The sequence below is a fragment of the Carlito syrichta genome, unplaced genomic scaffold (genome assembly GCF_000164805.1).
Source record: "Carlito syrichta isolate Samal-C Ts95f unplaced genomic scaffold, Tarsius_syrichta-2.0.1 Scaffold312129, whole genome shotgun sequence".
NCBI lineage: Eukaryota > Metazoa > Chordata > Mammalia > Primates > Tarsiidae > Carlito > Carlito syrichta.
Window position 1 is genome coordinate 156,965 of NW_007256225.1, and position 23,444 is coordinate 180,408.

Genomic DNA, 23,444 nt, shown 5'->3' on the forward strand with positions numbered 1-23,444 from the left:
ACTCAAGCGCAGAATAAAATTCCACAAACCTCTCCACAGTGTCCTCATCAGGACCGAGAGGTGACAGCTGCCATGTGGAAGACGTGCTGCCCTGCAAGCACCTGCTCAAACTCGGGTGCTTGTGTGTTGCGTGGCTATGCTTACCTGGCTCCAGGTGTTGTGTCCACCCTGAAGTCACATGTGTACGCCTACCCCTAAGTCTACTGCCTGAGAACTATCCAGTCAGAGGCTTACCTGCAGGCCCACTGTGGGCACGCTGCGGGTACACTCTATAAGGGTACATTTCCTCTTTTGTACGAGAATCTGACCTTGGGTTATATACAGTCTACATCAAATCCAACATAATTAGAACAATTTTAGAAAACAAGAAAAAGCAGAAACAGCAAGTGTATCACCAAGAATTAGGATCCCAGCAGATCCAGCTCCTGAAGCTCACGCCCCATCCCCTTTAGGGGACACAGTACCCCAGGCCCAGGACAACCCACATGAGAGGTCACCTCCACTGAGCACTGGAGACTCCACGTGCTGAAAGGCCCTGTGGTTGGTCAGGTCGTCATCCTCGATGGGTTGATGTCACCCACTGCAAGCCACCAATAATGGAGGTCTATTCTAAGTAAATATGGACAACTTTACTCAAAAGCCTGTCATCCTTGGGTGTCTCCCCATACTTCTTCCATCCTGATTTTGCTTTTAGTACATGCTCTTTGCTTTCTTGGCCAACTCAGTCTCTTCCCTTCTTTCCATACTTGGTTTCTGGAGAAAATTCTGACTCTAAGCCTCCTCTTTCGTCAGCCTCCCCTGTACTCTGCATTCCTGTTCAACTGACGCTGTCAACACTGCACCTGCATGCCTGAGCACGTAGTCACATGCGCCCAGAGCCTCCCTGCCTCCCACCCAACACAGAAGGGTCACAGAGAGAGTGGTGTGGAATGGGCTTATTGAAAGCCCTGGACTCCCTAGTGATGTAGAAAGCCCTGCCTTACTGCCCCTCACTCCTCAGCCCTGCCCAAGGTCATTCTTGTCAAGAGCCTTTCCCAGATGACATGGACCCATCTGACATGCCTGTGGCAGATGATAGTGATGCTGCTGCTCCAAGACCTGTGAATGCTCAATGCCTCCAACTCCCAAGGTAGGAAGGAACATGCCCCATATCCGGTACCTGTATCAGTATATGCCTGTCTGCTCCTTCTGAAGATAACAGCCAACTGTGGCGCTTCCACAAACTTACTTTTTGAGAGCCTGTCTGGAGGCTCTAGGGAGGCAGCACAGCCACTTGGATACCCTTGACTGAAGGACGATCCTCCTCTAGTGGGGATGGTCGTCTGCTGACTGAGCACACAGCTTCAGGAAAGATGTACACGGAGCAGTGAGGGCGGAAGGGGACACATGCCAGAGCTGAGAGATCAGTCGAGCCAATGCTGGATGCCAATGTAGTGACTGATGTCAAAGTCAGGCTGCCCTCACAGCCCATCAGATTATGTCTGGGCAATCATTCCCAACATTGTATATGTTTTTCACTATTCAGAAACTAGCAGCTTTGTGGAGTTTGGGGATGGAGTGAGAGAACATTCTATGCTCTACCTGGTCAATAAAGGTAATGTTACTTTTCTCCAGAAGTATGACCACATGATAATTTCTTTTTTTTGATTTGGAGTCTCACTCTTGTTGTCCAGGCTGGAGGAGTGCAGAGGCACGCTCACGGTCACCACGGTCTCGACCTGCTGGGCTTCCTTCTGCCTCAGCCTTCCAAATAGCTGGAACTACAGACACATGCCACCACGCCCAGCTAGTTTTTGTGATTTATCGTAGAGATGAGGTCTCACCAAGTTGCCCAGGCTGGTCTTGAATCCACAGGCTCAGGCTATCTATCCTCTCACCTCAGCCTCCCAAAGTGCTAGAATTACAGGCTGAGCCACCATGCCTGACTGATTACTTTTTAAGATAATCTTCTAGCACATGAAATATCTGCATTGTATCTCAACATACATGTCCTGTAGGCTTATAGTTTGACAGTATTTACATTCATGTGAAAGAATATTTTTCAGAAACCAGAAGTTAAGAATAGTTGTCTTGAGGCTTTGTAGGAACAAATTTTTTTTTGATAGGCATTGGGTTTTATATTTTTAAGTGATCAAATCTAACAAAATGAAAAACAAGTTTACTAAAACAGGTCCAACGACAATACGGGAGATGGCCCACCAGCCCCAACACCAGGCCGGAAGAGGGGCTTAGAGTCCCGAGTCTCCCCACATCCGAACTGTGCATTTCGGTTACTGCTTTCCTGTTAACAGGCTACACACAGGAGTCCAGCAGGTCCGCTCGTGTTTGGCAGCATGTCTAGCCTGCCCATGTCAGGTTCATGCCTGGCATCCCTCAGCAGCAACCACAGGTCCTGCTGTGCCTCATTCCTGTGCAATGCTCCTCAGCACATACTTGACCGTATAGACGAAGGCTGCAAACCCGACTATAACAAACAAGTTCACCAGGGCCCCGCCCAGGAGTCCTTGGTGCCAGTTGTCCTGCTGGAGCCCAGCGAGGTTGGGGTGGGCCCCTGGCGCATGCCCATGCAGGAACGGGACCCCATTCGGGCTGTGGTGCATCTCCCCATCAGGAACCACATCTGGCAAGGGGAGAGCCTGGGGTCTGCTACTGAGTTCATCTTGTGCTTTCTGTTCTTGTTTAATTTCCTCCACGACTTCAGGAAACAATTCACAAAAGATTTTAAGTTAAATGCTGAACTCTGCGCTACCAGCTGTCTTTTCGTGAAGTCTGATGTCTCTATACCGTCCAGGGTGGTACCCTTTTCCAGCAGCCCTGTCAGGATGGTGGAGAGGGACCAGGCTGGGTTCCACGTGTCCGGGTGGAAAGTTGTGATGGAAAGACACAGCCTGGTGTTGCACTTAAATCTTCCACTGGGAGTTATCATATAAATACTAGGAGGTTTAAAAGGAAATTCTCTGGGAAAAATTAGTTTTCCATAATAGCCCCCTTCATAAGGGGACATCTCGGGGCCTCGGATGACATAGTACCATTCAAGAATGTTTGAAGGGCTCGGCACAGATGTAAGGCACAGGGTCCTTCTTGATGCGAAGGTAGTCCTACTTCAGCCGCTGGGTTGCTGTTGTTGGAGCCCTTACTGCTGCTGTTGTTCATCTGGCAGCCAGCACAGGACACTCCGGGCGCGCATGGGTACGGGCCGTGAGGAGCCCTCTGAGGCAGCCAGCTCTGGGGGCAACCAAGCGGCCGAGACCCGGGACAAGCCCGTGAGCACACTCACCTCTCCCTGCCGCCATGCGTGGGCCGCTGCCGCGCGCCGTGGTTGAAGCCAGAGCAGGGTGCAGGGGAACAGGGTCCGTGCTGGGGACAGCCGGACCGCGCTGGGACTGGGCCCACCGCACCGCCACGGCCACCTCAGCCTCCCAGGAACAAATTTAATGCCGCACCCTTCTGAAGTGCGGTCAGCCACACCACTTAATGCTGAGTGAAGAACATCAGCAGTGCGCTTCTGTTTCTACAGTGTTTCCTGGTAACCGCTAGACAGTTCTCAAGTTACACATCAAGGTACCTTCATCAGGTAAGAAAACCCAGCTCAGCTGGGCTCATGCAGTCTTTATTAATCTGACAAATACAGGAAAATCTGCAATCGTCTATCAAAACTGCATGACAGACATGTATACGATGCGTTCACAGTCGGCCTGAATAACATATGAAGTGGCATCCACTGAAGCAGAAGCCAGGGACCCGGCCGAAACCCTCCTCTGGAACCTCCAACAGTGCCAAAGACAGGCCTGTGCTGCTACCAGTGCACTTGGTCTGAAGCCACCTAGTTTCAGCAATTACGTATTTCAAAAGGAAAAGCACTTTCTGAGACTCTTTCCTGCCACACAGACCAAGCGAAAACACCAGTACCTCATCCAGGGCCCAGGGTGGACTTGGCATCCCATAAGGGGGCCTTGCTACCCAAGGCCCTGGGAGATGGCTTTGATGTTCAAGAAAGGGGTTCCTTTCAGCACCAGGTGCTTTTCAGTGTGCACATCTGAGAGTTTCCTAGGAGAGGGCTGTTCCATCATCATGTACAGATGAGCAGGAGCCTTGGTGGCCTCAATGGGACACTCTGGCCAGTGGTTTCAATAAGCACTGAGAAGGGCTGAAGCCAGAGTGTTTAATCCCTTGTGTTTGGGCAGCTTAAAAAAGGTGAAAAGGTCCCAAGGACAGCTTCTGGGCTCCAACATATAATGATATATTATTTCCACTCCCAGGCAAATGTCTGATTTTCAAGTCCCTTTCTAAATTCAGTGCTCAGAATGCCCTGGAGGTGAAACATTTTTTTTTCTTTTTGCAGAGACAAGATCCCACAATGTTGCCCTGCTGGGTCTCAAACTCCTGGGTCCAGGCAGTCATCCTGCCTTGGCCTTCCAAAGTGCTGGGATTATAGGCATGAGCGACTGCGCCTGGCTAAGACTTTCTTTTTTTTCTTTTTTTTTTTTTTTTGAGTTGGAGTCTCACTCTGTCACCCAGGCTGGAGTGCAATGGCATGTTCATGGCTATCCCAGCCTCGACCTGCTGGGCTCAGGTGATCCTTCTGTCTCAGCCTTCCAAGTAGCTGGAACTACAGGTGAGTGCCACCATGCCCAGCTATTTATTTATTTATTACTTATTGTAGAGACAAGGTCTCACCAGGTTGCCCACGTTGGTCTCGAACCCCTGCACTCAGGTAATCCTCAGTCTCCCAAAGTGCTGGAGTTTGAGACCAGCCTGGGCAACTTGGCGAGACCTCATCTCTACAATAAGTCAAAATTTAAAAAAAAAAAAAAAAAAAAGGAAGAAAAAGGAGTACTTTGCTGGAAAAACTGGTTTCGAAAGAATTGAGTCACCTTTATACCATTAATTTATCAGCAAAAGTAACCATGAAAAGTGGTTATTGACAAATACCCAATGTTTTAGAGATGTCATATGGAAGAAGATAAGACTACAGCTGTATTCTTACGCTGTACTTTAACACCAGCACACACCTGAAATGTGGAAGACATCAAACAGATTTTTTTTTTTTTGAGTTGCACTCTCACTCTGTTGCCCAGACTGGAGTTCAGTGGCATGCTCATGGCTAACCCAATGTCGGCCTGCTGGGCTCAGGTGATCCTTCTGCCTCAGCCTTCCAAGTAGATGGAACTGCAGGCACGCACTACCACCCCTGGCTAATTTTTTTGATTTATTGTAGAGATGAGGTCTTGCCAAGTTGCCCTGGCTGGTCTCGAACCTGTGGGCTCAGGCAGTCCTCTCACCTCAGCCTCCCAAAGTGCTGGGATTACTCCCTTGAGCCACCATGCCTGGCCGAATAGATCTTTTCATGGTGGCTTCTGGGCTCTTTTTCTTCCAGGGTTAGATCACGAATGATCAGATACACCAGCCAGGTACTGGTGTTTGAAGGCACAGCTTCCCACAGCCATCGAGCCCTGGCAGACACCATTTGGTAGTTTAACTCAGATTTCACATTCTACTATGATGCTCTAGAAGACACATATTAAGTCTGAGACCAAGTAAAGAACAAGTACTATGGCTGGGTATATGAGTGCTCGCGCCTGTAATCCCAGCACTCTGGGAGGCCGAGGCAGGCGATTGCTTGAGCCTAGGAGTTTGAGATCAGCCTAGGCAACATAGCAAGAACTCGTCTCTACAAAACTTATAAAAATTAGCTGGGTGTGGTGGTGTGCACCTATAGTCCCAGCTACTCGAGAGGCTGAAAGCAGGAGGAACTGCTTGAGCCCAGGAGGTTGAGGCTATGGTGAGCCATGATCATGCCACTGCACTCCAGTCTGAGCAACAAAGTAAGACCCCGACTCAAACAAAACAAAACAAAACAAAACAAAAACAAGTTCCAAACATTATGCTTGGGTATTTTATATGAAAGGAAGATTTTTAAAATCAGAGGGACACTGGGACACTTTAAAAAAATGGGGCCCCAGGAGTCTCAAAGTGTAAACACTGACTCCTTGGTTGTTGCTTCTGTAGTGAAATCATTACATTCCTGACTTGTGACTGTTTCCTTCCCAGTTACTTGGAAAACTTCCCTTTCTCCATTTTTTCTGATAGAGAAATTTAGTCATTTAGAGTGAGAGCTGTGACACCAACCTAATGAGAATCAAACACAGGCATTGTAGCGACACAGCCCATTATCCTGCAGGCTGGTCAGACTCAGGCCTCTCGTGGCTACTGTCCTTCCTCCTGTCTTTTCCTTATTAAGCAGCTGGCATGGCTGGTCACACTGCTGCTCGTGTTTCCTGACTCCAAAGCCATTCTCTCTTGTGTGTGTGTGTGTGTGTGTGTGTGTGTGTGTGTGTGTGTGTGTGTGTGAAGGCAAATCCCATGGGAGACTGCTACTATTCTCTCCAGTGACAGTCTACTTTCCATGGTGAAGATAGCATTTTGATTATTTACGATGAAACATCCTGAGGTGATTTAAGGAATGTTTGAAGAAAAAGTTCGGTGTCTGAGATCAGTGATTTAAGGAAATAAGATGGACTGTTGGCCCAGTAACTCAAGAGGCCAAGGCAGGAGGATCACTTAAGCCCAGGAGTTTGTGTCCAGCCTGGGCAACGTAGCAAGACCTTGTCCCTAAAAAAAAAAGAAAGAAGACAGGTTCTCTGTACACTGTTTTATAATGTGACTGAGATGTGGGTCAAGCTTGCAGAGAGAGACAAAACAACTGCCACCCTTCTACACAGGGGAAACTAACCCCTCCCCACCCTCTAAGGAGGGAAAGCTGTTATGGAAGACAAACGCTCAGGGTCTCCACACTGACAGACTGCCCCAGGGAAGGACTGTTTCAGGAACACATTGATTCGCACGTGGTTTCTGGGTGTGCAGCTTCTGGAGGATAATACACTCATGTCCGAGAGGAAAAAAGGGATCTTGGACACAGGGGCTACGTGGAAAAATAATGTGAGGCCCAGAGCCTGCAAGTAGGAGATCCGCTTTCTCTGCAGAGTCCTTTCTTCTCTTGCCCAGTGCCTGATACAAGCCCACATCTGCCTGCACTCAGGCAGCACTAGCACATGACTCCTCAAGTGAGGTTCCCAGAAGCAACATCCAAGACAGAAAACAACGTGCTAGACTCCCCCAGAGACCCCCCCATCCCACTGGACCATGTGACAGGCTGGGAGAGAAAACAGCCAGCACATGATAAAACAGCCCTCTTCAGCAGCAAGATCACAAATGCTGACAGTCTGAGCCCTATGGCCAAGGACCCTGCAAGGCTTCATGGAGGTGTCTGGCCCACAGGCTGAGGGCGCCTGTGCTGTCGGACCAAACACACAGAGCCTGAACTCCAGGAGACCACGGCCTCTCTGCTGACCTGCTCTCCAGAGGTCACTGAGAGGAAAGGCAGTGGCCAGTGAGTCTGTGGTCCCGAGAACAACCTGGGGCTCCTCTCCCATCCCCTGTCTGCCTGTCCTTGGCCCTGTAGGCCCCTTCTTCCAATCCTGGCTTTTCCACGGCTCCCGTGTGAAATCATGGCTTTCTCCAAGCTCTTACTCTGTGTTGATACAACTAAATCAGAAACTTATATACCACCAGCTTTTGGCCATTAGTTGAGTTTGGACCTACTGCTGGAGATGATGGGTTGCAGCAAGAAAAAAAGGAAACCAGGACAGCCAGTGCTCTGCCAGCTGTTTACTCTTCTCGAGCGGCACTATCTTTGGGACTGCAGGGCTGACAGCACCGGCTTGTAACATTCTCTGCACCACAGAGAGAAAGCTCTGGGATTATAGGGCTGCCATCCCCACAGGTTACCTTCTGTAGAGGAGAGGATGGGACAGAGGAGATATCTGGAGCAAGCAAACCTGCAGGTGGGTCTCAAATTGGGAATTTGGTGAAAATCCAGAATTTGCCTAAGGGTGATGGGAAAGGATGAGCAACTGTCCCAGAAATGCCTGAATGTGGAACCTAAGGTTAGCACTCTTAGGATAAAGTAACCTCAGCTCAGCTCAGAGTGAACTGGGAAGAAATGACAACCACAGATGGTTGAGTTTCAGGGTTTGAGGAAGAAAACTGTCAACGCAGCCTACACACCCAATGACCCAAAGTGGAGAACAAAGTCTTACTGAGAAGCTATTAGTCTGCAGCAGAGACACCTGTAGCGAAAGCCGGAACCTCCTCCACATGCGGCTGGCAGCTGCGGTCCACACAGCACCTCCCAACAAGTCAGAGCTCAGCTAACACAGATGGGCTGGGCTGACTTTCAACATGCAGTTCAGATGAAGGGTTCTGTTTAGCACGAGCCACCACTTTACCCCCTACCACAGCAGCGTCTGCAGTGTTGGGACGAGGCCATGCTGTCCAGGGAGCACAGTACTTCTCAGCATCACATCCATGTTGTGTCCCTCAAACCTGATGGCTTCTGTACCCAGGGACACTGACCACCATGATGAAGATGTTAAAAACCGTTTTCCAGGGACACCTCCTTCAACATTCAACAGTGCACATGGTCAAGAAAATAGGGAAGGGGACACAGAGTCTAGTGGGAGTCTCGTCTGTTGGACGCAGACAGGAAGAGTCACCCTGGTATGCCCAGGTTCACTGCAGCCAAGGGAGACACCTGTGGACTACCATGGCCCGCACGCTAGATGTAAAACTGGTGGAACGCCAGCTGGTCCATGAAAGGCTGGACGAGATAATCCGTGGCAAAGTAGAAAACAAGCCCAAAGGTGATGGAGATCGGGAGGGCTGGCAGGGCCTTTTTGAAGATGGCGAGGAGGAGCAGCGTAAGGCACAAGCCCTGCAGGGAGACCAGGCACAGGCAGTCACGAGGATGTCTCCAGCAGAACAAGGCTGGTTTTCACCAGTTAAGTGAACCCTTTTCTTGGGGTTACATTTTAGAACAAATGTTTTACTATATCTGAAAGAAGAGTCATGAAATATAATGTAGATCCTTGATAAAAAGGAGATAACATTTATCTTTCTTTGCTGCACAGAGTTCACACTGATATTTTATTCCCTCAATCTAGGAAAGCAGCAGAATCTGAATTAATCATCAGCACCTGTGGTCCCTGCAGCTCAGGATGTAGAGGTGGGAGGATCCTTTAAGCCCAGGAGTTCAAGTCCAGCCTGGGAAACATAGCGAGACCTCATCTCTTAAAAAACATCTGAAAATAAATAAAACTATTTTTGAAAACCAAAATTAACTAATACTGAAATTTTTATGTTAAATATTGCTTTGGCCTCTGTGACTTTCGTTTGACTTGCTACAGTCCCAGAGGTAAAGAGCATTCTTCATGCTGTGTGGGACAGAGAGGTGCTGACAGGACAGATGGCTCCCAAAGCTTGACTGCAAGAAGCATGTTGCTTCCTTGAGAGCAGAAGCAGCCATGTAATACAGTTCACTGCTACCCAGTTACTGGGTAGTTAGACACTGACTATAAGCCTGGAGGGTGTGCACATTTGTTTATTCAGAATAAGTAAATTTCCTCTTAAAAGATACAAAAAGCCAATAAATACTTTCAGATCCAGAAAACCTCAAAAAAGAAACAGAATACATGAACATTCTAACTTGTTACATTATCATGATAAATCACAAAGTAACCACAAAATAAATGCGTAAATCTAAACTCACTCACATACCATACATGCAAACCTCACATCCTTGTGAAAACAGTAGTGTGACATTTTCTGGGTTGTTTCCTGAAGTGAATATTGAAAGTTTCAGGGTTCATGCTGAGGGTCTGAGAACAAGACTTATGGAGGGGTGCTTCCCTCATGTGTACCTGCTGCCTAAAGTGACTATGCTATGGGTGTCTTCAGATGCAACACCCGAAGCTCTTGAGATAAGTCCAGGGACTGAGTGAGGACCTGCCTACCCCCAACACCGACCCTGCAGAGTCCATTTCATCTGAATGAGTGGCTGGGCTTGCAGCAGGAGTTATCAACCAGAAGGACTTACCAGAACTTCCTGGGGAGTGTTCAAAAACTACACAATTAAAACAGATTAAATAATGTCTCAGGGCAGAGCTCGGTACCGCAAGCTCCCAGGTGACTAATGTGTGGCCTGTGTCCATCACTACTGAGGAGAAGCCCAACTACCCGTGTGTATAAACAGTTTTTTAGGCAAGTTAGACACTTACACGCCTGGGGTTAAAACAGAACTGTCTTAAGGGATAGAGTTCTGACACACTTTCATTAGTGCATACTTACAATTAAGATGGCTACAAAACAGGCTATAGTTGTGTTCCAGTCTCCACTAGCTGTTGCCGAGGCTTTACCAACCAAAACACTGTAGAAAATGAAATCTCCCAGTCCAAGTTTTACTCCCCCTAAAAAGGAGAGATCACGAGATGTGATGAGACAGGTATCATCTTATGAGCTTTCTGTAAACAGGTTCAGTGAGATGTGGTTTATCTCCTAAAATTTACCCATTCTAAGAGGGCGATTCAATGACTGTGAAAAAGTGTAAAGCTGCACATCCCAGCCCACAGGGATTCCAACAACACATTACACCGGCCTCACCAGCTGCTCATCTCTCTCCCTACTCTATGCACCTTCTCTAGACGCTGTACACAAATGGACTTGCACGGCATGCGGCTGGTGTCTCTCATTTAATGCACTGTTGTTCAGGTTCATGTGTCTGAAGTCAGACCCTTTTTAGAGCTGAACAGTTTTCCATCATAAGGACATGCTAAGTTTTGCCTATCCATTCGCCAGCTGAGGGACATCTGGACTATTTTCTGTTTCTGGCTACTACAAATATTGCTGCTATGAACCTTCATGTATGCACCTCTATGGGGACAGGCTGTGCTCACTTCTACTGGGAAGATTCCTAGGAGTGTACTGCTGGGCTACATGGTAAGTTTAGGTTTTGATTTTTAGTAAATGACAAATTGTTTTCTACACTGACATTCCCACCGGCTACAGAGGGCTCTGGTCTCTCTGGTCTCCACACCCTCATGAACACTTGGCACTGTTGGTCTATTTATTCTGATTAGTGACATTGAACATCTTTTCATGTGCTTATTAGCCATTATGTTTCTTCTCCAGTGAAATGACTAGTCAAGCATTTTCCCGTTGTTGAAAGCATTTTGTATATGCCCTATATACAAGCACTTTGACAGGACTTCAGTATGCTTTGCTAGTATTTTCTCTCAGCTGTAACTTATTTTGTTTCTTGATGGTGTCTTTCTAAAAACACTTTTTAAATTGTGGTAAAGTATCCATAACATAAAGTTCACCATTTTTACCCTTTTGAAATGAGCATTAGGTACATTTGTATTGTATAACCATCACCATTATCCACTCACAGAACTCTTTTCATCCTGCAAAACTGAACCTCTGGACTCATTAAAAAAGGATTTTTCATTCCCTCCTGCCCTTAACTCCTGGCAGTCTTCATTCTACTTTCTGTTGGGAGCCAGCCAAGGAGGCCCACTGAGCGTTAGGGATTAGGAAGGGCCGTTGACCCCAAGACCACTAGGATGCATTCTGGAGCTGTTGACCCCATTTCTTCCCCATTTCTACTTAGTACTATAACCAGAAAAGGCTCCTGTAAGCTCAAACATAAACTCTGTAAGCTCAAACAAAAACTCTGAGACCGGGACGAACAGAAGCTAACTTTAGAAGCTCATTGTTCCCATTCTTCCACAAACTGCAGTTTTGGCTTTCACACAACTTACAATTCAAACTCGGGTCACATCTAAGAGCCTTAGTATTGGTCACAGGCTTCTGGGTCATGATTTTAGGATTTATTGAAGTTGAGTAAGATGTAAATTGTAGAATATAGTTTTAGAAATATAAGTTTAAACAGCCATTTTGTTGAAAGAATGCGGCTAGGTTACTTGCAGGTAGCCCACTGTTAACTTTGGACTGGGCCACATTCCAAACATTCTGGGATGGGTCGCTTTAGGTTGTAAAGTAAGTATTTAAGTTTCTATAGAACTTGTTTAACTTGGTATTAGTATAAATCAGCATAGGATGAAAAGGGTTTATAGGATAAGTCAGTCATGGATTAAGGTTAGTCTGTTATGGGATTTTCTTCCTCATACCTAAAAGCACATCTGGTGGATGGGGGACGCCCCTCACATACCTGGCTTTGTGTTCATGTGAAAGGCATGTGAGTATAAAAGCCCACTGTTAACACTCAATAAAAGGTGGTCTTTTGCTCAAATCTGAACAGTAGTCCAAGTCTCTTTCTCTCCCTCTCTTTCCCTCTTTCTCTCACAATCACCAACACCATTTCCACCTTTAGGAATCTCTGAATTCTGCTGGAGCGGGACTCCGGCAACTTTCTATCTTTGTGAGTTTGACTACTGTGACATAGGTGGAATATATATTGTCTTTTTGTGACTGGCTTAATTCACTGAGCAAAAGGTCCCCAAGGCTCATCTATGCTGTATCATGTATCAGAATGAAGGTTCTTCCTTTTTAAGACTGGTTAACATCTCATGATACGTATATAACACGTTGCATTTACCCATTCTTTTGTGGATAAAGACCAGGGTTGCTTCTACCTTTTCGCTATTGTGAATAGTGCTGCTATGAACATGAGTGTACAGATATCTCTTTTCTTAATTGTGTGTGTGTGTTTTTAAATCTGGGTCTCTCTGTCACTCAGGCTGGAGTTCAGTGGTATGATTGTGGCTCACCACAGCCTCTACTTCCAGGGACCAGGTATCCTTCCACCTCAGCCTCCTGAGTAACTGGGACTATAGGCACACACCACCACATCTGGCTAATTTTTAAATTTCTTTTGTAGGGACGAGGTCTCACTATGTTGCTTAGCTGTTCTCAAATTCCTGAGCTTCAGTAATCCTATTGCCTTGGCTTCCCAAAGTGCTGGAATTACAGGCGTGAGCCACTGCACCTGACCCTATATTCACTTTAATTATAAGATTTCTTTAAACTATTTCTGGCTGGGTGTGGTGGCTCATGCCTGTAATCCAAGCACTCTGGGAGGCCAAGGCAGGATAATCGCTTGAGACAAGGCGTTTGAGACCAACCTGGGCAACACAGTGAAGGCTCCCTCTCTACAAAAAATTACAAAATTACCTGGGCATGTTGGCATGCCTACAGTCTCAGCTACTTGGGAGGCCGAGGCAGGAGGATCCCTTGAGCCCAGGCATTTGAAGCTGCAGAACATACCACTACACTCCAGCCTGACAGAGTGTAGGTGACAGAGCAAGATTCTGTCTTTAAAAAAAACAAGAAACAAGCTGGGCTCAGTGGCTCAGCCTGTAATCCTACGCCTTTGGGAGGCTGAGGTGAGTGGATTGCCTGAGCCCACGGGTTCAAGACCCGCCTGGCTAACTTGGCAAGACCTCATCTCTACAATAAATCAAAATGAGCCGGGTGTGGTAGTGCACGCCTGTAGTTCCAGCTACTTGGAAGGCTGAGGAAGAAGGATAGCCAGAGCCTAGCAGGTCGAGGCTGCGGTGGCTGGCAGCAGCCACTGCACTCCAGTCTGGGTGACAGAGTGAGACTCCAACTCAAAAAACAAAACAAAACAAACAAACAAACAAAAAATACCTTACTTCTAGCAGCATCATATATACCTAATATAAATATAATAACATATTTCCTATTATCTTTTTAATAAATATAAACATATTAAAAACTGCCTGCAATTATTTTACCTTTCTACTACTAAAATCCCTTCTTCCACTTGAAGAAACTAGCAAAATCCATCTCCCTCCATGTCCCTGGGCTATAGAAGAAAAGTCTCTGAGTCAAGTTTCCACTCCTGGAAATGACAGGCTAATTTCACTTCGCAGATAATAAACTTGCAAATCTATCCAGTATACTTAGAAAGAACCCATTATTGGCAAGTTATCTGTGGGAAGTGTATCCTGGAATTCACGAGAAGACCAACTGCCTACATCACGAACCAAAATGTTTTATATTTCTAACTTAAAATGTTATTTGGCTTTCTGGTTAAACAGTGATTAAAAAAACTGCTTTGGAAGACATTCGAGGGGGGACCCCAAAAACACTGGAATTTTCTTTTGGTGGTCAGGCCCCTTTGTAATACAGGTTTTCCTGGTTAGGTAAGTGTTCTAGAAACCCAGTGGATCAGTGTACCAGATAGTGTTGTTATGACAGGCTGTGTTCAGCTTCAGTGAATTTTCTTTTTTTTTAGATTCTTTCAGTGTATTTGCCCATTTCATGATGGGTGATTTATGAACACACCTGCCTACACTGTGCAGAGTGCTGACCCAAAACAGCATGACTCCCATGCCCCAACCTCCCTATTCACCCAATCTTACACTGAATGATTTTTTTTGGTTTTCCCAGATGAAAAAAGTCCTCAAAGGGAAATGTTTTGCCAATGTGGAAGAGAAAAAACGACAGAACCACTAAAAGGCATCAAAATTGCTGAGTTCCAAAACTGTTTTGAGCAGTGGGAAAAAACATCTCAATAGGTGTATTGCATCAAACGGAGAGTACTTTGAAGGTGACTGGAGTTTAAACATGTAAGAATAAATACACAATTTTTAATATATTAATTCTGGGATTTTTTGGGGCTTCCTCTTGTCTTGTAGAAACCAAATTCTAGGCTGGGCATGGTGGCTCATATCTGTAATCCCAGCACTTTGGGAGGCCGAGGCAGCAGGATTGCTTGAGTCCAGGAGTTCGAGGCCAGCCTAGGCAACATGGCAAGATCTCGTCTCTACAAAAAAAAATGAGTCAGGCATGGTGGTGTTCACCTATGGTTCTAGCTACTTGAGAGGCTGAGGCAAGAGGATCACTTGAGCCAGGAGTTTGAGGCTGTGGTGAACTGTGATCATGCCACCATACACAGCTGGGACAACAAATGAGACCTCAACTCAAAAATTTTAAAATCAGCTGGGTGTGGTGGCATGTGTGTGTAGTCCCAGCTACTTGAAGACTGAGGTAGGAGGATCACCTGAGCCCAGGAGGTCACGGCTGCGGTGAACAGTGATCACTCGCCTGCCATCCAGCCCAGGCCACAGAACAAGATCGTTTCTAAAAAATAAAAAACAAAAAAATACCAGAAACTGGATTCCAGTGTAAACTCAGATTTTCTTGTAGAAAACCCCAAGTTTGGTTTAACACATAAAGGCAGTCATAAATTGGAATGTACATGCTGGATGCTAAGGTAAGGAAGAATGTCAATTATCATTTCATGCTGGCCCCAGATAAAGAAAACACTGACTCTAAGCTAAGGGGGACAATACTTGAGTTTCCTTTAAAAAAACAACAACAAAAAAATAGTTGGCAGTGAAGAGGGGAAGAATTCCTTCAGGAGAGGGAACCTTCACACTGAAAAAGCCACCAAGAAAAAATTAGCAGCTGTTCTGCTTCACAATGATGTTCTGTCTTTCCTTTTTCCTGGGGCACCTTGGTGCGAAAGAGACTGACAGGACAGGCAGCCTCATCATGGCAGTGACTGTGAGAACAGAAAAACACCAGTGAAGGCAGGCAAAAGTCTGGTGTAGAAGTGGGAGGCACATCTAGCTCCCCAAGAGCGAGACAGGCACAGGCTTGGCAGGGCTGACGTCGGAAAAACTCACCAAGCAGCAGAGTCCTGGACGTGGCCAGGGAAAGTTCCAACTCAATTAAGACTGGAGCAAACTAAATTATTCTGCTCAAACTGAAGGAAAGTGTCAAGGTTGTAAAACTAGTAATGAATGACTCAAGAAGCTACAGAATCTGAGTGTTTTTTTTAAAGCTACTTAGTATTCTTGTAATATTTTAATTGACTTACACTATTTTGAAAATAAGAAAACTACAGGTTAGTTCATCACAAAATATGCTAATCTCTTGTTCAGTAAACCACATCTCTAACTAAGACTAACTAGAGAGATGACTGAGCCCTAGCCAAGGAGTTTTAATGGAAGGTTTAGGTGCTCACTTAAATCTTCACGAGCAACATATCTTAGATGTCAAAGAAATACTTGCTTTTTGGCTGGATGTGATGGCTGAAGCCTGTAATCCCAGCTCTTTGGGAGGCTAAGGCAAAAGGACTATTGGAGCCTAGGGCTTCAAGACCAGCCTGGGCAACTTGGTGAGACCTCGTCTCTATAATAAATCCAAAACATTAGGCAGGCAAGGTGGTGTGTGCATGTAGTTCCAGCTACTTAGAAGGTTGAGGTGGAAGGATCACTTGAGCCCAACAAGTCGAGGCTGTGGTGGCTGTGAGCATGCCACTACACTCTAGCCTGGGCAACAGAGTGAGACTCCAACTCAAAAAAAGAAAAAGAAATACTTGCACTTCTGCCAATATCCTAACTTCCTCTGATTTTCTTTGAAATTAATAGAGTGCTTGCCAACAAAGGAATAACGATGCAAAAGGTTGTCTCATGCAAATCCAGATCTCTGTGCAACCTGGCCAGAATAATACTTTTTTTAAAAAATCGTTTACTTTATAAAAAATAAGTGCCAAGCCAGGCATGGTGGCTCACGCCTATAATCCCAGCACTTCGGAAGGCCGAGGCGAGAGGATTGCCAGGGCCCATGAGTAAGAGACCAGCCTGGGCAACTTGGTGAGGCCTCATCTCTACAATAAATCAAAAAAAAAAAAATTAGCAGAACATGGTGGCATGTGCCTGTAGTTCCAGCTACTTGGAAGGCTGAGGCGGAAGGATCACATGAGCCCAGTAGGTCAAGGCTGCAGTAGCCATGAGCACACCACTGCATTCCAGCCTGGGTGACAGAGATAGACTCTGACTCAAACATTAAGTAAAATAGGCCGGGCTAGCCGGGCTCCATGGCTCAGCCTGTAATCCAGCGCCTTTGGTAGGCTGAGGTGAGTGGATTGCCTGAGCCCGTGGGTTCGAGACCCGCCTGGGCAGCGAGACCTCATCTCTATAATAAATCAAAAAATCAGCCAGGCATGGTAGCGCATGCCTGTAATTCCGGCTACTTGGAAGGCTGAGGCAGAAGGATCACCGGAGCCCAGCAGGTCGAGGCTGCGGTGGCCGGGAGTGGCCACTGCACTCCAGTCTGGGCGACAGAGTGAGAATCCAAACTCAAAAAAAAAAAAAAGGCCAGGCTTGTTGGTTCAGCCTGTAATCCTAGCACTCTGGGAGGCCAAGGCAAGTATATTGCCTGAGTCCATGGGCTCGCAACTAGCTTGGGCAATTTGGTGGGACCTTGTCTCTACAATAAGTCAAAAATTAGCCAGGTGTGGAAGCACACGCCTGTAGTTCCAGCTACCCGGAAGACTGAGGCAGAAGGATCGCCAGAGCCCAGCAGGTTGACGCTGGGGTGGCCGTGAGTGTGCCACTGCACTCCAGTCTGGGTGACGGAGTCAGACTCCAACTCAAATAAATAAATAAACAAAATATAAAATATGCCGGGCTCGGTGGTTCAGCCTGTAATCCCGCGCCTTTGGGAGGCTGAGGTGAGTGGATTGCCTGAGCCCGTGGGTTCGAGGCCCGCCTGGGCAACGAGACTTCATCTCTACAATAAATCAAAAAATCAGCCGGGCGTGGTAGTGCGCATCTGTAATTCCGGGTACTTGGAAGGCTGAGGCGGAAGGATCACCGGAGCCCAGCAGGCGAGGCTGCGGTGGCCGGGAGTGGCCACTGCACTCCAGCAACAGAGTGAGACTCCAACTCAAAAAATATATATATATATAAAATAAAATAAGTGCCAGACCAGGCATGGTGGCTCACGCCTGTAATCTCAGCACTTTGGGAGGCGGAGGCAGGAGGATTGCTTGAGCCCAGGAGCTCGAGACTAGCCTGGGTGAGCTGTGGCTGTACCACTGCATTCACTCCAGTCTGGATGAAAGAATGAGACCCTGACCGAAAAATTAAAAAGAACAAATAAATAAAATAAGTGCCAAAAAGTTCAGGCTGTAAAGAGCTAACTAAAAAATAAAAATAAAAAAACTGAAGGGCAGAATCTGCTCTATTAACAAAATTATAACAAAAGCTCCAACTATTATTGATGTTTCCCACTCAACACTCTATGTCACTTAGAATTAGACTGTAGCTCTCTCAATTCATTTCACCCTTGGGGAGGCTGTTAAGGTAGCCACCTCTGGGAATTCATGACTTTGCAAAGTACAGAAATACACATACTTTCTTCCGGGTCTTCTCCAGCCAGGATGCTGCTGGAGAGTTCCTGGACAGCCGCCCGCGACTCGGGCGTCGACTGGTGAGGCCCCAGCTGGCTGTCCCTCTGAGCTTCCCACTCTTCACTGAAGCCGCCATCATCATTCTCTGCAACAGTGTCATGTGACTCCCTTTCTGTGCCTTTAAAAGAAAGTGGAGAGTACATCTCTAATCTTTAGCTATATTGCTTAAAGCCTTTAAGAAAAGTACACAAAAACTAGGATAGCTGGTCGTATATCACAAAGGCAGGCTGCAGTGGTGCCTGTGTGTGGCTCCTCTAAATCCCAGTCAAGTCAAGCAAGCACGAGAACCCCACCATACCTCTTCCCCAGAAAGCTCTACAGTGTGAGCATGAACCAACAAATGGCAAGGCAAGGTCTGCTGGGAAGCTGGGGAGATTACGTGAAGTGATTGAAGGAGGAAACAAACAGATCTCTTGTCCTTAGATCTGTCTTAGCTACATGTGATGCCTGGAGTCACAGTTCCTGTGGCCATGAGGAGCTGTGGGCTGAGGACCAAGTGTAGATGCTACCCACAGCAGAGCAGGAGATGGAAAGCACCCACCTCAAACACGTCCACAGGTTTCGAGTGCCGACCCCTGGCCTCTGTCACCTGGGAATACACATCTTCTCCATTTAAGACCATGATTTAAGCGTTCCTGTCCTCAACAGCTGAAAACTTCCTAACCACCAGAATTCATACTGGTTTTAGGAACTAAATTATACAAGCGCCTTCATTCTGAGGGCTGGGAGTGGAAGGGCGTGAATCTCTTCACTAGTCAGTCGTTTCATTGTAATGAATATCAATATAATTAAAAATGGTGAGCTTGGTGAGTCTTGAGAAACTTCCATACATTAAAAGTAATTGAGCCGGGTGTGGTGGCTCACGCCTATAATCCCAGCACTTTGAGAGGCCGAGGTGAGAGGATTACCTGAGCTCATGGGTTTGAGACTAGCCTGGGCAACTAAGTGAGACCTCATCTCTACAATAAATCAAAAAATTAGCTTGGCATGGTGGTGCATGCCTGTAGTTCCAGCTACTTGGAAGGCTGAGGAGGATCGCCTGAACCCAGCAGGTCAAGGTTGCGGTGGCCATAAGCGTGTCACTGCACTCCAGCCTGGGGAACAGAATGAGATTCCAACTTGAAAAAAAAAAAGAAGTAATCGAAATGCACAAGTGAAGCTTAAAGTGCTCTTCACCTCCTTTAACAAGCTCAGAGCAGAATAAGATTCACTGGGAATGGCAACACTTGTGTGTGTCAGGGTCTCTGGCTTGGCCTTGCCCAGGATACCCCAGTCAATCCTGTGGTGGTCACTTTGTATTCTTTTTCTTTTTTTGTTTGAGTTGGCATCTCACTCTGTTGCCCAGGCAGGAGTGCAGTGGCACGCTCATAGCCATTGTAGCCTAGAGCTCCTGGGCTTAAGTGATCCTTCTGCCACAGCCCTCCCAGTAGCTAGAACTCAGGCATGCGCTACCACACCTGCTAAGTTTTTTATTTGTTGTAGAGACAGTCTTGCCATGTTGCTCAGGCTGGTCTTGAACACCTAAGGTAAGGCAATCCTCTTGCCTCTGTCTCCCAAAGTGCTGGGATTATAGGCTGACCCACTGAGCCCAGCACCACAGTGGTTTTCAACAAGGAACAGCACTTCCCTTCCAGAGGCATCTGGGAAAAACTAGGATGGACAAGGCTTTGGTTATCTCAAGGCCTCAAAGCTACCATTGGCATGTGGTGGTTGAGGCAGGAATGCTAAAGGTCTTGCAGTGTGAGGGAAGTCCTGCACAATGAAGAACTGCCTCCCCCAAAACACAGCAGTCACTTACTGAGGAGCCCCACATTTCTTCCAGCCTTCTCACTTCAAAGCCCTTGCCATGTTTCCCTTCTGGAAAGCTCTTCCTCCACTCCTCAGGGGCCAACGTCTATCCCTCACCTCTTCAGGGAAGCCCTTTTTGATTTTCCAGAAGACATAAAATTCCCCTTCTATAAACTTCCACAGCAATCTCTACTTCTTTATGGTACTTATAATAACTGTATGAATTACCTACATAATTATTTATTGAATGTCTATCTCCCCAAATTGATTACAAGCTCCATGAGGACAGGTGATGCCTTGCTCAGTGCCGTGTCCTCAGTACCTAGTAAAGTACTGGGCACACAAGTGTTCAATCAACATTTGTCCAAAGAATAAAACCCTGACATTCCAAACACACTCATGCACACTCATATACACATATACTCACTCGGAGACAATTCATCTTTTAATTTTCTTTAGTTCAACACAGGTTAGCAAAGGCACCAGGCTTGCAGCATGGTTTCCAATCTACCTCCTGCTTTTCCACCAGGCCTCCCATGGTCCAGTGACCCCTATGCTGTGCCTTACTCCTGCAGAATGAGGCCTGGCATCAGTGGGTCCTGAAGAGACACTTCCTGGTTGAAGGTGTCCCCCTTGCAGTAACCCAAATGTGAAAGCTGTCATTTTCTCGCCTCTATAAACACAGACTTCTCCTTTCTTGACAATCAGAACTCAGTTAAGGGCTTTTTTCCTCACCAATCTTTATTCTGACTGTGTTTTTAAGCTATCTCATACATTAGTCCTTTCTTTAAAAAAAAAAAAAAGAAAGAGCTTCCTTTCTTTACTATTGATACCGCTATACCTCAACTCTTTCTAATAACAACTTCTAACTTGTGGTCTCCTTAACATCGTCGTTAGTATCCGTAATAGGTCTTTCACTCTCTCATCCTAAGTCATTACTGTGGTCATTATTATTTTTGATATGGGGTTTTTATTATGTTGCTCAGGTTGGTCTTAAATTCCTAAGCTCAAGTGATTCCCTCACCTCAGAATCCAGAGCAGCTGAGACCACAGACACACACCACCACACCTGGCTTATCCTAAGTCAATAGTATCTTCTTCCAAAAGTCATAAATGCCTAGAATATTTTATCACAATATAAAAATTACCACATTTCAAGTCAAATTATATTTAAGCTACTCTAGCCATGTTTAGAGGTTCTCATTTTTACATGTTTGGAGAGAGTTTGTTTTGCTTTTTGTTTTTAAAATCACAGCCTCAGCTGGGCACAGTGGCTCACATCTATAAGCCCAGCACTTCAGGAGGCCAAAGCAAGAAGATCACTTGAGCCCAGGATCTTGAGACCAGCCTGGGTAACATATTGAGACCCTGTCTCTACATAAAATTTTAAAATTAGCCAGGCACGTCCCAGCTACTCAGGAGGCTGAGGTGAGAGGATCACTTGAGCCCAGGAGTTGGAGGCTGTGGTGAGTCATGATCATGCCACTGCACTTTAGCCTGGGAAACAGCGAGAGACCCTGACTAAAAAAAATCATAGCTTCAACTTGAACCTTTTCATACTGGCATTATATATTGAATGGCAGAAATCTTAACCTCACAAGCTATCACAGTATTGTTGGGTTTGGAGTATTTGAACTCCATAAATATTTATCTGTGTAGTTACTGGACACTACCACAGTTTTCAAGACAGCTTCAAAGGAGTTCATAGCCATAACTCACTGTTAGCATATGAGATATCAATGACCTGAAAAACCAGGTAATTACCAAATACAAGTCACTTACTTTCTGTGTTATACTTGGAGCTTTTGGACACCCTTCTTTGGGCTTCTGGGTCTCCTTCTGCCATATTCACCAGCCACACCATTGTTGCTATGAGAAAGATAAAATCCCAGGTTAGCACAGGAGACAGGAGGAAAGCGTCTGCTGAGACCGGAACGGCTACACTCTTTCCATGCGAAACACCAACCTTCTAACGCTGCCTGTAACACCTGAAGTAATCATGTTTTTTTATTTTCTTTTTTGAGTTGGAGTCTCACTCTGTCACCCAGACTAGAGTGCAGTGGTACGCTTCCGGCCACCACAGACTTGACCTGATGGGCTCCAGCGAGTCTTCTGCCTCAGCCTTCCAAGTAGCCAGAACTACAGGCGTGCACTACCAAAAATTAGCCCAGCAATTTTTTATTTATTGTAGAGACGAAGTCTCGCCAAGTTGCCCGGGTGGGTCTCAAACCCATGGGCTCAGGCTCCTCTCACCTTGGCCTCCCAAAGCGCTGGGATTACAGGCTGAGCTACCAAGCCCGGCCTGAAGTAATCATGTTAAGAGTAATAAAAGATTCTCTGGTTTTAGCAGATAAAAGAAAACACCCTGAAGTGGAATGTTTACTGCAGAGCTTCCTTTACTATTTATATTGTTATTCCTCAACTCTTAGAAGATAGAAGCAATTCAAACCATAGTTTCTGTCACAAAACCATTCCTCATCATTTGCAGGCCTGGAAAGTATCAGAAGGGAAACGGTTCAGGTAGCAAGATGCCATGGAAACAATAGCTGGACTAGTTGAATGTCCTAAACAGCTGAATTCACTGATGATAATTACTTATTGGAACTAAATTCAAGGACAAATTGCAGCTCACAAAAGGCTCAGATGGTGACTACAGCCCTGAAGATGTATAGAGTAAATTTCCTTCATATAATGTCTCCCTTTTAGAATGTTCAGTAATCCTAAACCATGCTTTAAACATGGGATTTTACAAAAGGCTGTGTGTGGTGGCTCATGCTTGTAATCCCAGCACTTTGGGAGGCTGAAATGAGGATTACCTGAGCCCAGGGATTCCAGACCAGACTGGGCCACATGGCGAGAGCTCATCTCTACAATAAAATCAAAAAATTAGCTGGGTGTGGTGACACACGCCTTTAGTTCCAGCTACTTGGAAGGCTGAAGCAGAAGGATCACCTGAGCCCAGCAGGTTGAGGCTGCAGTGGCTATGAGCATGCAACTGAACTCCAGCCTGGACAGAGTGAGACTCCAAACTAAAAAAAAAAGTTAAAAGCAAGAAACATAAAGGGGACAGTCAACTGGCCGCTTCCATGCCCTGTCTACACACGTACCCACCTGTCCCTATAGAACTAGATACATACACCTCTCTACTACATCTTAGTTAGGAAATGATGTACATACATTAAAATAGTGCTTCTCTCTCCTGTGTGTTGCAGTAGGAAAGGCAAATGGTATGCCCTCCCTGGAAGGGAGTTTGGTAACAGCTAACAGGACAGCATGTGCACTAACTCTTTTGTCTTTTTTTGAGTTGGAGTCTCACTCTGTCACCCAGGCTGGAGTGCAGTGGCATGCTCATGGTCACCGCAGCCTTAACTTGCTGGGTTCAGGCGATCCTTCCACCTCAGCCTTCCAGGTAGCTGGAACTACAGGAGCACACTACCATGCACAGCTAATTTTTTGATTTATTGTAGAGACAAGGTCTCACCAAGTTGCCCAGGCTGGTCTTGAACCCCTGGGCTCAGATAATCCTCTTGCCTCCACCTCCCAAAATGCTGAGATTACAGGCTTGAGCCAC

General features: G+C 46.2%; 1 protein-coding gene and 1 pseudogene across 2 annotated transcripts in view; both read right to left on the bottom strand.

Moving 5' to 3' along the window:
- Window positions 1-2,143: 2,143 nt before the first annotated feature.
- On the bottom strand, window positions 2,144-3,147 carry LOC103272105 (annotated as a pseudogene).
- A 5,470-nt stretch (window positions 3,148-8,617) lies between these two features.
- The window catches only part of PSEN1 (presenilin 1), a 70,593-nt gene continuing 55,766 nt past the window's right edge, over window positions 8,618-23,444 (bottom strand). For both annotated transcript variants that reach the window (XM_021718361.1, XM_008069585.2), the window contains 4 exons: window positions 21,656-21,742; window positions 18,030-18,203; window positions 10,186-10,304; window positions 8,618-8,773 (listed from right to left, as the gene is read on the bottom strand). In XM_021718361.1, coding sequence (XP_021574036.1) covers window positions 8,618-8,773; window positions 10,186-10,304; window positions 18,030-18,203; window positions 21,656-21,742 — 536 coding nt within the window. The remainder of the gene's footprint in view (window positions 8,774-10,185; window positions 10,305-18,029; window positions 18,204-21,655; window positions 21,743-23,444) is intronic.